This window comes from Quercus robur, chromosome 1, assembly GCF_932294415.1.
Source record: "Quercus robur chromosome 1, dhQueRobu3.1, whole genome shotgun sequence".
NCBI lineage: Eukaryota > Viridiplantae > Streptophyta > Magnoliopsida > Fagales > Fagaceae > Quercus > Quercus robur.
In genome coordinates, this window is record NC_065534.1 from 6,181,166 (window position 1) to 6,193,207 (window position 12,042).

At 37.2% G+C, this 12,042-nt stretch overlaps 1 protein-coding gene across 1 annotated transcript; it reads right to left on the bottom strand.

Annotated features, from left to right (window-relative positions):
* Positions 1-548: 548 nt before the first annotated feature.
* LOC126717910 (G-type lectin S-receptor-like serine/threonine-protein kinase LECRK2) lies at positions 549-3,294 on the bottom strand. Its single transcript, XM_050419894.1, has one exon. The coding sequence runs from the start codon at positions 3,138-3,140 to the stop codon at positions 720-722; it is 2,421 nt and encodes an 806-aa protein (XP_050275851.1). The 5' UTR covers positions 3,141-3,294; the 3' UTR covers positions 549-719.
* Between the last annotated feature and the right edge of the window lie 8,748 nt (positions 3,295-12,042).

Genomic DNA, 12,042 nt, shown 5'->3' on the forward strand with positions numbered 1-12,042 from the left:
TATGGATTATTCAGATTAAATAGATTTTTATTGCCTATGATTTTGGGGCGTTACAATTTTACTGAGGCAAGAATGAACATGGATTTGTATCCCATTCACTGCTCTGTCTTGCCAAGTATAGCCTCCTCACTTTTCTGTTTCATCTATCAATTTGGTTGCGGAAGTTATACTAATCTTGTGGCAAGATCGATTATGTTAATTTAATGTTGCAAACCATGACAGATTGTAAGTCTTGTTGTAAGACAATAATTTGGATCTTGCTGAATCTAGCTAGATTTAATCTAAGAAGGCCTGCCTGAAAATAACCTGTATATCAAAATATGTCGATGGTAGTGGCTACAACTAGTTCTATAGTCTAGTAGCCACTATTCGTTGTCCAGACCTTGTCAATGTTCGGTTTTGTATTGGTTTTATAGTGGTTCAATACTCAATAGAAAAGACACATTTTTGAAGAACAAAAGGAAATCCATCTAGCGCCCCTCCCTCCTCCCCCCCCCCCCCCCCCCCCCCCCAATTTTTTTAAATACAAATTGTATATAAAGAATTACTTGACACAGAAAAGTTGTCATTTTATTGAAAATCTTGGGACATAGGGATAATTATTATTCATATTAGAGTACCCAATTCCTGGAAATTACTTGACTTGCCAAGCTGATAGTATTGACAATTAAACATGCAAAATGACTTAAACAACCAGAATGATAATTATATAAGAGGATTTACATTGAACTAATAAATGAGGATGAACCTGGAGGAACTGAGACCTCAATTGATCCTTCCATCATTTGTACCACTTTCTTCATTGTTGGCCTTAGTGATGGATCCTCCTGAATGCACCATATTGCAATCATCACATATTTCTCCACTCTCTTCATGTCATTTGTTGCCTCCTCATCATTCTCCACTAACAGATCTAGTTTCTTGTCTTTATAGCAATCATATGCCCAGTCAGCTAGTATCATCTGATCCTCATTCTCTGCCTCTGATTCAAAACTTTTCCTACAGCAAATGAGCTCTAGCAACAAAATGCCAAAGCTGTAAACATCCACCTTGATTGTAACAGGCATGTTTCTGAACCATTCGGGTGCAACATACCCTTTAGTTCCCCTGATTCCAGTAGTAGTACGAGTCTGATCTGTTTTCAAAAGCTTAGCCAATCCAAAGTCAGAAATTCTAGCTGAAAAAGAGTCATCCAAGAGGATGTTCTGCGGCTTGATATCACAATGTATGATTTGGATGCTGCATTCTTCATGCAAGTAAAAGAGCCCTCTTGCTGTTTCTAATGCAATTTGAATTCTTTGGTACCAATATGGCCGCGAACCCCCAAATAGAAAGCTTGCTAGAGAACCATTACTCATAAATTCATATACTAGAAGCCGATGCTCCCCCTCATTGCAGAATCCTAGTAGTTGGACCAAATTTCTGTGGTTTGTTCTTCCAATAGCACTCACTTCAGCTTTGAACTCCATATCGCCTTCTCTCTCCATATTATTCAACCTTTTAACCGCAACTAGTTTTCTGTCCTCATACTCTAGAACCCCTTTATAAACTTTTGCAAAGGCACCCCTCCCTAGCTCTTCCTTGAACCCATTTGTGGCTTTTGTTAGTTCCTCATAATTGTAACTTTGCAAATTCACACCTGGCATGAATGGGCATGTTTTGAGGGCCTTTGGTTTCCAATATTTGAGACGAAAAACAAGCAGAAAGGCAGCCAACATGAAGAGTAAGTTCAGAAACATTGAGCTGCTAAGGAGTACCGACACAATAAGTATCACAGTTGAATGATTTTTCTTCTTCAAATCTGCACCTGGAGGCTTAAAAGTAGAATTATCTTTTCTTGTTTTGATTAGAACTTTGCTTGCAGCATTGTTGTTGGGGTCCAGTCTCCCATTTGAGAGAGGAATTTTCTTTTTCAAGCACTTTCTATCTTCAAAAACGGCCGCTGCACAGAAACAATCGTCCAGGCAAGCTTTTCTACACCAATCTTCGGTTATGTAGTCTCCTCCATATCTTGCATAATCGGATCCGGATTGGGGCCAATTTATACTTTCCATTTCACTTAAATCAAACTGATCTGTTTCTGAAGATGCTTCATCACAACTCTGTGGAAGAAAGTTCTGTTTGCAACCTTTCCTAATATCATCTGGATTAATGAAGGTGTATCCAGGTGGGCATCTGCAATTTGGTTTTCCATCATCTTCTAGGATGCAATAGCTGTTGAACCCACAAGCTCCACTGCCTATGTCTTCCAGAAGATGGCAAATATTATCAGGTATATAGGACACAGAGGACCAGGCCATACGCCACCTTCCAGCATTTGTACTGTTAGTGCTCTTTTTTGGGTAGACATATTGTGTAAAAACTCCATCATACTCCATAATTGCTCTTTGATAGAAGTCCTGCGTAGAACTAGGATTAGATGATATCACCGTAAGTAAGCTTCCGTTTCTAGCTGTGAGGTATATAGAGCCAGACTCATTGAAGACCACCCGGAAGCCACTACCTATAGTTTCACTTAACCAATAAGCAGTGTTAGACCAATCTGTAGGGTATTCTATTGTTTGAAGCACAAGATTTCCATCTATTTGTAGTGCAAACTGGAACCTTCCATTAGAGTTATTCCTTTCTGAGTAATGAGCTACAAGCTTGCTTCCCATACTCATTGTTTGTGTAGGTAACATTGTATCTGTCGGATGATCAAAACTCTGCCACAAATAGCCACCATCCTGGCTTGTCAGCACAAAGTTTCCGGTGTCAAGCATGGCTGCATGGACAACTCCTAAGCCACCTAACTCAGATTTCCATATTCCTGTGCCTGTTGGGTCACTGAGTACCAATTGGCCACCTTCGGTAAGTTCAACTTTGGATCCTGTTGGCACTAGATTATCTCCATTGGCTGACCAGACAATGGTTTTTTCAGGTATTTTGTTGAACCATATGGCTAGTAGATAGCCTCCATTTCCAATTTGTTGGAAACCAAAAGCAAAGTCACCAAAAGGTGATGCCCAGTAAGAGCCTTTTTCTTGTGCAGTAAGGGATGAGCCTAGAGATTGGTTGCTGGAAGTTTGGGCAGTGGTGGAATATGGCAGCAACAGAACAAGAAGCAACAAGGAGAGAAGATATGATAGTTGTAAAGCCATTGTATTAGGAGTTTATAATTGATACACTTTGTAGTGCAAACGATAAACTGTATTATGACAAATCTACCGGTAAAGGCAGATTTGCATTGGGAACAAATTGTTTTAAGTATTGGGCAGTGGAACACTTTGTAGCATAAATGATAAACTATGAGGTGAATGATAAACTTGTATGATGAAAAATCTACTTGAGTGCTTTATTATGTTTTCTTTGCCCTCTCTTAAAAATTTCCACGTTTTTGAATTTGACCCATTCTCTCATATTGACTTTACTACGGTCCAATTATTATTTTTTTGTGAATAAATTAAAATTTCCAAACTGAGATGTAATCACGTGTTTTGTCCTCGAAAATGCCTATCCAATCGGGCCCCAAGATGTTGGGTAATTCCACCCAAAGAATTGCCAAAAAGGTTTCTAATAACTCCTTTTCCATTTCCCAAACCCACCCCCGTGAATGGTCCTATCACTTTGCCAAATAGAACCTTGTGTTAATAGATGGAATTTTGATTTTTTTGTGTAGTGTTAATGGGCATAAGCTGCGGTAAAGAAATAGTTTTATGTCAAATTATTTTGCTTTATGTCACATTTTTTACTAGTTTTATAGAGTATAGAGCCAATTGAGCTAACTTTTTGAGTTCCACTTGTTACTTCTATAATATAGTCAATCCTCTCATCAATTTATGCCAATTTTTTATTAGATTGACTCTACAATAAATCATCCTTAATGAACACGTTACGGTGCCCGTAACATTTCTCTTTTTTGTTTTGGCAAAAGTTTTAATCAACCTTATTTAATTGTTAGACTCTAGTCGTGTTGAATGAATTGCAAAACCTACAATCTATAACTAGTCTTTTGAGAGTTGAGTCAATCCCTAGGCAATTGCCCTAAAATAGAAAAAAAAAAGACTATGATATAAATAAATAAATAAAGACTAAATGGGAAGGGTTTAAGTAAACCTCTTTGTGGGGTCAATTTTTATAATTTATATTACTAAGGGAGTTTTTAGAAAATAAGGTTGAAACCCTAGCTATATATAAGCTAATTACTTCTCAATATATTCAAGTAGAGAAAGACTAATGGCACACTTGAGGTAAGAGTCTACGAAATCTCATCCTTCATTGAATCTATAAGCTTTATAAGAAATTAAACGAAATTTTTATGTGTGTATTTTGGCCAGTAGTGAGACTGTTTAAATATATTATGAATTTTATGATGTAAACTAAAGAAAAGTTTAGGCTTAAGTGTGCGTTTAAGATGAACTGAATTTTTTAGCTTATCTCCACTTTTCAACTTATTTTTGCTACTATTTATAGGTTCTATTGCACTTTTTGATATTATTTATGAGTTCCACTACACTTTTTAATACTATTTATAGGTATTACAGTACTGTTCCACTTATCTTTTAACATTTTTTCTACATTTTCAAAACAAATTTTCAATTTCAACTAAATAAGCTGACACTAAATATATGAAATTAGGTGTTAAATCTTCGGTCTCCTCTATGACAGCGTTTAATTGTTATAGAAACTACCGATTTTTTTGTGCAATATCCTTTTATGGTCCGTTTGGATTGAGGAGGAGGGAGGGGGAGTAGAGTAGAATAAAGTAGATTTAATACAAAATTAATTTATTTTTAGCCAACTCTACTTTACTCCCCTCCACTCTCCCTCCTTCTCCCCTCTGTCCAAACAAGCCATTAGGCGCAGATTTTTCTTTGGGTGACTACGGTGCCCTAATTGTTAGACTTGTGTGACTGATTTAGTAGTCTACTAGTATAGACTCTAAGGCTAATGTGACGAGGCCTTCAAAAGTCTAACGCTATAAGGTACAAAAAGGGGCTATAGTTCAATTTACAGCTATGGGTCTTGGCTTTGACTTTTCTTATTCTTATCTTTTTACTCTCTTTTTTTTCCCCTCTAACACGGCCTGTGTATCATTTTTTCTTCATTTTTTTCATTTCTGCATTCCAGCCACATCTTTAATTTTGGCTGGTATTAACCAAAATGCTTGGAATGAGCTGAAATTTTATCTGAGGTAGGTAGAATAGGGGGTTATCATTTCGGTTTGCATGCAGAGATTTTCTTATTGTAACAAAAGAAAATCCATGACAATGCTTCAAAGGACAAGCCATTATTTTTCCTTTACATGTGAGACAAAAAGATGATGATTATAAAAAAGTTAATGAAAGTTCAAATAGTGTGTAAAACACCCTTGAACGTTTAGACCCCCAATTACAAAATAACCAATTCAAGTTTTATGTCAAACAACTAGTGTGCGGAAAATGAACAAAAGCTATAAAACAGAATTGGTAAACAATCTAAGCCAATTAAAATGACATCCATAGCAGAAAATAAAAGGCAAAGATTAAGCGAAGAGAGATGCAAACACAAGGACAACACAACGATGTGTTATCGAAGAGGAAACCGAAGCCCTCGGCGTAAAACCTCTCCGCCGCCCTCCAAGCGGTCAATAATCCACTAGAAAATGTAGTTGGGATACATGAACAGCAATAGACCTTCCAAGCCTAATCTACCCGATGTACCTAAGCCCTCCAAGCTTCTTGCTCCAACGAGGTTGCGCCGAACCTATTTCTTTTCTAGCTTCTCAGATTCCGCTACTTGACCATAGCATCCGCCATCCTTGGCATCTTCCAATGCTTCCCAAAGCTCCAAAAACACTCAACACTCTAGATGGGTGTGGGTAGTATTTGGATAGAAATCTCCTCTCAATAGGTATGACAATGAGAGAGGAAATGAGAAGAGACTACAAAGATTTCTCTCTAAGAATGAGTAGCTCTCTCTAATTGGATGGGTGTTTTGAAGAAACCTCTCTTAGGGTTTTTCTTTCTTAATGGCCACACATATTTTGTGGGAATGTGGGGTATTTATACTAGTGTGAGAATGGAATGTGAAGAGTCAGTTTTTCCAAAATAGGGTTGGCTGGCGACTTGACCTCGCGACTTGACTGAGTTATGAGTTCAAGCCGCGAGCTAACTGAATGGCCAGTTTGAATTTTTGTCCTGTAGTGCTCCAGCTGGCATGACTATTCAGCTCCCCTGCATGCTCTGCGCATGTGCAACTTTTGGCGGCTTGCAAGCCGCGAGCCTCCCGCGAGATCCAACCGCGAGTCCTTGCTTCACTGCACAGTCTTGAGCATTTCTTCACACTCTCTCACACACTACCCTTACATGATTCCCACCTAAATACAGGGTTTCTAAGTGCTGTATTACAAGCAAATTTGTCATGGAATAAAGCCAACACATGGTTGATTAAATTCAACCTTACAGTTAAATTATAAACTACACTCCTAAAATTTAGGAGTGTTTGAATTTTACACTCTAAAGTTTTAGAGTTTAAATTTTACCCCTAAATTAGTGTTTGGCTTTTACATCCCAAATTCTGAAATTTCAAAATTTAAAATCTAAACACTCTTAAACTTTAAGGAGTAAAATCCAAATATTCCAAACTTTAGGAGATAAAATCAAAATTTTGAAACATCAAGATATAAAATTAAAATCCAAACATCCCAAAACTTCAGTAGGGTAAAATCTAAATTTTGAAACTTTAAGGTGTAAAATCTAAATATCTCTAAACTTTCAAGGTATAATTTACAATTTAGCCTTATAAAAAGTACAAGGAATTAATCCATGTCTCCAATGTGACATTTATTAGTAAAAATAATTATTTGAACTGTTTTTAAATTTAATAAAGGAGCAGTCAAAGACATCCATGATTCAATGGGAAGATTCTTTTTTAGAGGAAGCATTATTGGAGCAGATTATTAATGATGTCAAGTATACATTATTATGTCTCAAAAAAAAAAAGTATAGATTATTATGTAACTGTAAGTGACTATATTTCTAGTTTGAAATAAATCAAACAAGTAAAATAGTTTCACAAATGTGAATTTGTATTGATGATTGTGTGGTACAATTCTCTGAAATTACAAAAGAGTGATCCTTTGATTCGATCTCCTTACAAGACTTATTGATTGGATTTGTGGTAATGTGGTTTTGACTTGAACACAAAATATCCTTCAATTTGGTTGAGGGATGGATTGAAGATTGCTGAAACGGAATTACAATGAATCTCTAGCTATGAGCTTGTTAGAAATCCTTTGTCCTTCGCGTTCTTCATGTTCTTCGTGTGTTCTTCGTCTTCGAAGGTTTGTGGTGGAAGTTCTTCGGGGCTTTAGAAGCTTGGATCCGTAGAGCTTCACTGATTTGTGATTTGTTGATGTTTTCAGACACTTTTGGCTTAATTCCCGCAAACTTTAGGATCTAGGTAGATGGTTTGGATGATTCTGCTTCGAATGTTCTCCGATTTTGGGGTTGAAGTTCTTGAAGGCTTTGAGGCTTGATTCTTGCAGAGCTTTCTTACTTCTGAATCTTTGTCCCCTTAAATGTCTTAGGAAGGCTTCTATTTATAGGAGTTTGGAGGTGGGTGAGCAACATGTGGTGGAGTCCGATTGGTGACACATGTCACAGCCTGATTGGTCCGCTTATGTCATCGCTTACATGAGCTGGACTGCTTGTGTCATCACTTACATGTGCGAGGCTGCTTGTGTCATCGCTTACACGTACGCTGATGCGTGATTGGTTTTTGCATGACACTTGGCAAATTTCCGTTGGCTTCTGAATAGTGATAGCAAAACCTAGTAGCAATACGTGGTGCTTTGTAATTGGTTGTATTTTGTGGACTTGGTAATGTGACGTGTCAGCTTGTGATAGGTCGGGAATTTTCCCTCTCTACAGTAACGTGTAGAATGGTCCTATCACTTTGCTAAATAGAACCTTGTGTTAATAGATGAAATTTTGATTTCTTTGTGTAGTGTTAACGGGCTGTAAGTTGCGGTAAAGAAATAGTTTTATGTCAAATTATTTTGCCTTATGTCATATTTTTGACCAGTTTATAGAGTGTAGAGCCAATTGAGCTAACTTTTTAAGTTCTATTTATTACTTCATTAATATTTTCAATCCTCTCATCAATTTACACCAATTTTTTATTAAATTGACCTACAATAAATCATCCTTAAAGGGGACCTTACGGTGCCTGTAACATTTCCTTTTTCATCTTGACAAAAGTTTTAATCAACTTTATTTAGTTGTTAGACTTTGGTCGTGTCGAATGAACTGCCGTGTTGAATGAATTACAAAACCTACAATCTATAACTAGTCTTTTGAGAGTTGGGTCAATCCCTAGGCAATTCCCCTAAAATAGAAAAGAAAGACACTACGATATATATATATATATATATATACACACACACACACTTTGGTCGTGTTGAATGAATTGCTGTATTGAATGAATTACAAAACCTACAATCTATAACTAGTCTTTTGAGAGTTGGGTCAATCCCTAAGCAATTGCCCTAAAATAGAAAGGAAAAAAGGAAAAGAAAAAGAAGACTATTGTGGGTACCTAAGGCATGCTTAGGCATGCTTGCAACGTCCTAGGCATGCATGGCAACGTCCTTGGCCGACCTCGGCATGCTTTGCAACGTCCTCGGCATGCTTTGGCATGTCCTTGGCATGCTTGGCAACGTCCTTGGCCGACCTTGGCATGCTTTGCAACGTCCTAGGCATACTTGGCAACGTCCTTGGCGTCCCACATCGAAGGGGTATTTGAATGACAGAGCAGCACGATACGCCGAAAGAAGGGAAAGAAAAGATCAAGAGTGGATACACACGGTCTACTATAATAAACCAAACAAAAGTGAGGGTGTGATTATTTCTTTTAGTCCTAAGGAGGGCAGGAAGGTTACTTCTTTAAAAAGGACTTTTCAAGATTTTGATGGGGAGGGTGAGGAGTCAGATGTTAGCAAAAAGCAAAAAGGGGTGGGTCTTGATGATTTAACGGTGGAGGCTATGTCCTAGCCCTGCAAACAGCAATGAATCTATTAGCTTGGAACTGCCGAGGGCTTAGGAACCACCTTGCAGTGGATGAGCTTGGGGAAATTATCCAAGCAAAAGATCCTGGGATTGTGTTTCTATCTGAAACATGGTCCACCAAGGAACATATTGAGCGCATTAAATTGAAGTTGAATTTTAATGGTTTGTTTGCTGTGACTAATGAAGCTAGGGGTGGTGGGTTAGCATTGATGTGGAAAAATAATAGCGATGTTTGGGTGGATAGCTTCTCTTCCTATCATATAGATGCAATTATTAAGGGGGGTACGGAGGATGCATGGAGGTTAATAGGTTTATATGGAGAATCGGAGATGAGTTTTTGAAACGAAGGATGGAATATGCTTTGTATGTTGGGGTCAAAGCCAAAACTATCGTGGTGTTGTTTTGGAGATTTCAATGAGTTATTACAAGTGGAAGATAAACAGGGCGGCGCACCACGTGCGCATTATCTCATGCAGGCCTTTAGGGATGTACTTGATCTTTGTGGTTTGTAGACTTAGGTTACTCTGGTCCAGATTATACCTGGCATGGGTGACATAGAGGTGAGTTGATCTGGGAAAGGTTGGATCGAGGGGTAGCCAACTATGAGTGGCTTGCTTGGTTCCCTACAGGAAGGATTAGTCACTTGAATTGTTTCACTTCAGATCATCGCCCAATTCTATTATCTTTGAATCCAAATAGGGAGCACCAAAGGTGGAGACGAAAGCTTTTCCGTTTCGAAGCTATGTGGTTAACTAATTTAGAATGTAATGGTATTATCTCAAGAGCTTGGGAGGTTGACCAAGAGGGTACTCCCATGCACGTGGTCTCAAAAAAGCTAAAAAAATGCAAGAAGATGCTTACGGTGTGGAACCGTGACCACTTTGGTAGTGTGTTGAAAAAAATAAAAACCTTAAAGGATCGGCTTTGGAGGGTTGAAGCAGATTCAGTTAGGTCTGGGGATGTTGATGTGGTGATTCGTTTGAAGAAGGAGCTTAATGAATTATGTGCACAAGAGGAGAGAATGTGGCACCAGCGGTCTTGAGTTTAGTAGTTACAAAGTGGTGATCAGAATACTAAATTTTTTCATGGTGTCTCAACCCAACGAAAGCGAAGGAACTTTATAAAGGGGTTGCGTGATTAGAATGGAACTTGGCAGGAAAATGAGGAGGTAATTTCGGGTTTTTTGATTGAGTATTATGCTAACTTGTTTACAATTGCCAATCCTCGTAATCTTGGAAGGATTTTGGAAAGGGTTCAACCAGTGGTGACTGAAGATATGAGGGTTGCCTTGGCTAGGCCCTTTAATGTGGAAGAGGTGGAATGTGCTATTAAGGATATGGCTCCGTTAAAGGCCCCGGGGCCGGATGGGATGCCTCCCTTATTCTATCAAACTTATTGGACTGATATAGGTATGGATGTCTCTCAGGCTGTTCTTTCATGTTTAAATTCTAGATCCATCCTAAAAGCTATTAACCATACTTTTATTACTTTAATTCCTAAAGTCCAAAATCCAAAAAGGGTGTCTGATTTTAGGCCCATTAGCTTGTGTAATGTGATTTATAAGATTGTTAGTAAGGTTATTGCTAATCGCCTCAAACCTTTACTGGATTCTATTGTAATAGAAACTCAGAGCGCCTTTGTTGCAAATAGGCTTATCACGGATAATATTTTAATTGTTTTTGGATCTTTGCATCATATGAAGAATAATTGCTTAGGAAGTAGGGTTACATGGCTCTTAAACTAGGAACCATTTTATTGTGTGATAAAATTTTTATATAAACAATTACTTTACCTAGAATAGTAGTCATATTAATTGACAGTTGGGATATACAGTCATTTATCATACATGCATTCATCAGAACACCAGATCTGTAGCAAAGCTGGTGAATTAAACATCCAACCTTGCCAATCTTCTCTTCAAAATCAATACACAGGTTCACAGTTAGTCTCAGTGCCGTGGGCAATGAACATGAACTTACAATCACCCATATAAGTAATTTTCAACTTAGGACACATTCCTCCAACTTCAAACTTGAAAGATTTTGCATGTGTCCAAAATTTCATCTAATTTTTCATATGCTATCATTCATACAAAATAATATCTGATGGGTCAAAGTCCAACAAGGAAGGTACTTTACGGAGAAACGGATTTGACCCATTCTCTCATATTGACAGTCCAACAAGGAAGGTACTTTACGGAGGCAAGAATGAACACAGATTTGACCCATTCTCTCATATTGGCTAGTATTGACTTCACTACGGTCCATCTACGTTGGCATGTTTGTGTTTGGAACAAAATTTTCCATACCGTCAATTCCCTTGTCACCAAAGGTTCTCTGGATTCATTTCATGATTCAAATTTAATGATACAAAGCTAAAAATGTATCATACTGCTATCACATCATTTAAAATTTTAAATGACATAATAGTCTATTAACAATTAAATCTTAATCATGAAAATAGACGTAATTGAGAGAACTTGAAATATATAGAAGATCTTATTCCACTGTAAAATTTTTAAAATGTTTATGATAACCTCACAAGAAAAAAAATGTTTCTAATAAATTATTGCTCATAATAGTTATAGACCCTTTTCTTGTTTCTGGTGTGTGACTTTTCGTACTTCAAAGTAATGTTGTGAATATTGTTTCGAACTCTATTTTAGTTTGTCCATTGGAATGGAATATTTCGGTATCGATTTATTCTGGCGTACCGTTTGGGGGTGTTTCTAGATTACCGCATATGTGTGTGTATATATATATATATATAACTATTATAGAAAACAACAAGTTTAATATATTTTTTATTGAAAAAATCTCAAATAAAATTAGCATGTTATTACTTATTGTAAAAAAAAAATTACTTATGATTTTTTTGGTAAATAAAATTAAAAATTCCAAACTGAGATTCAATCACACGTTTTGTCCTTGAAAACGCTTATCCAAATGGGCTCTAACATTTTGGGTAATTCTACCCAAAGAATTTCCAAGAAGGTTCCTAATAACTCATTTCC

What these genes read in the sequence shown, in the direction of transcription:
- LOC126717910 (XM_050419894.1), bottom strand. Translation starts at nt 3,140, where the DNA reads ATGGCTTTACAACTATCATATCTTCTCTCCTTGTTGCTTCTTGTTCTG.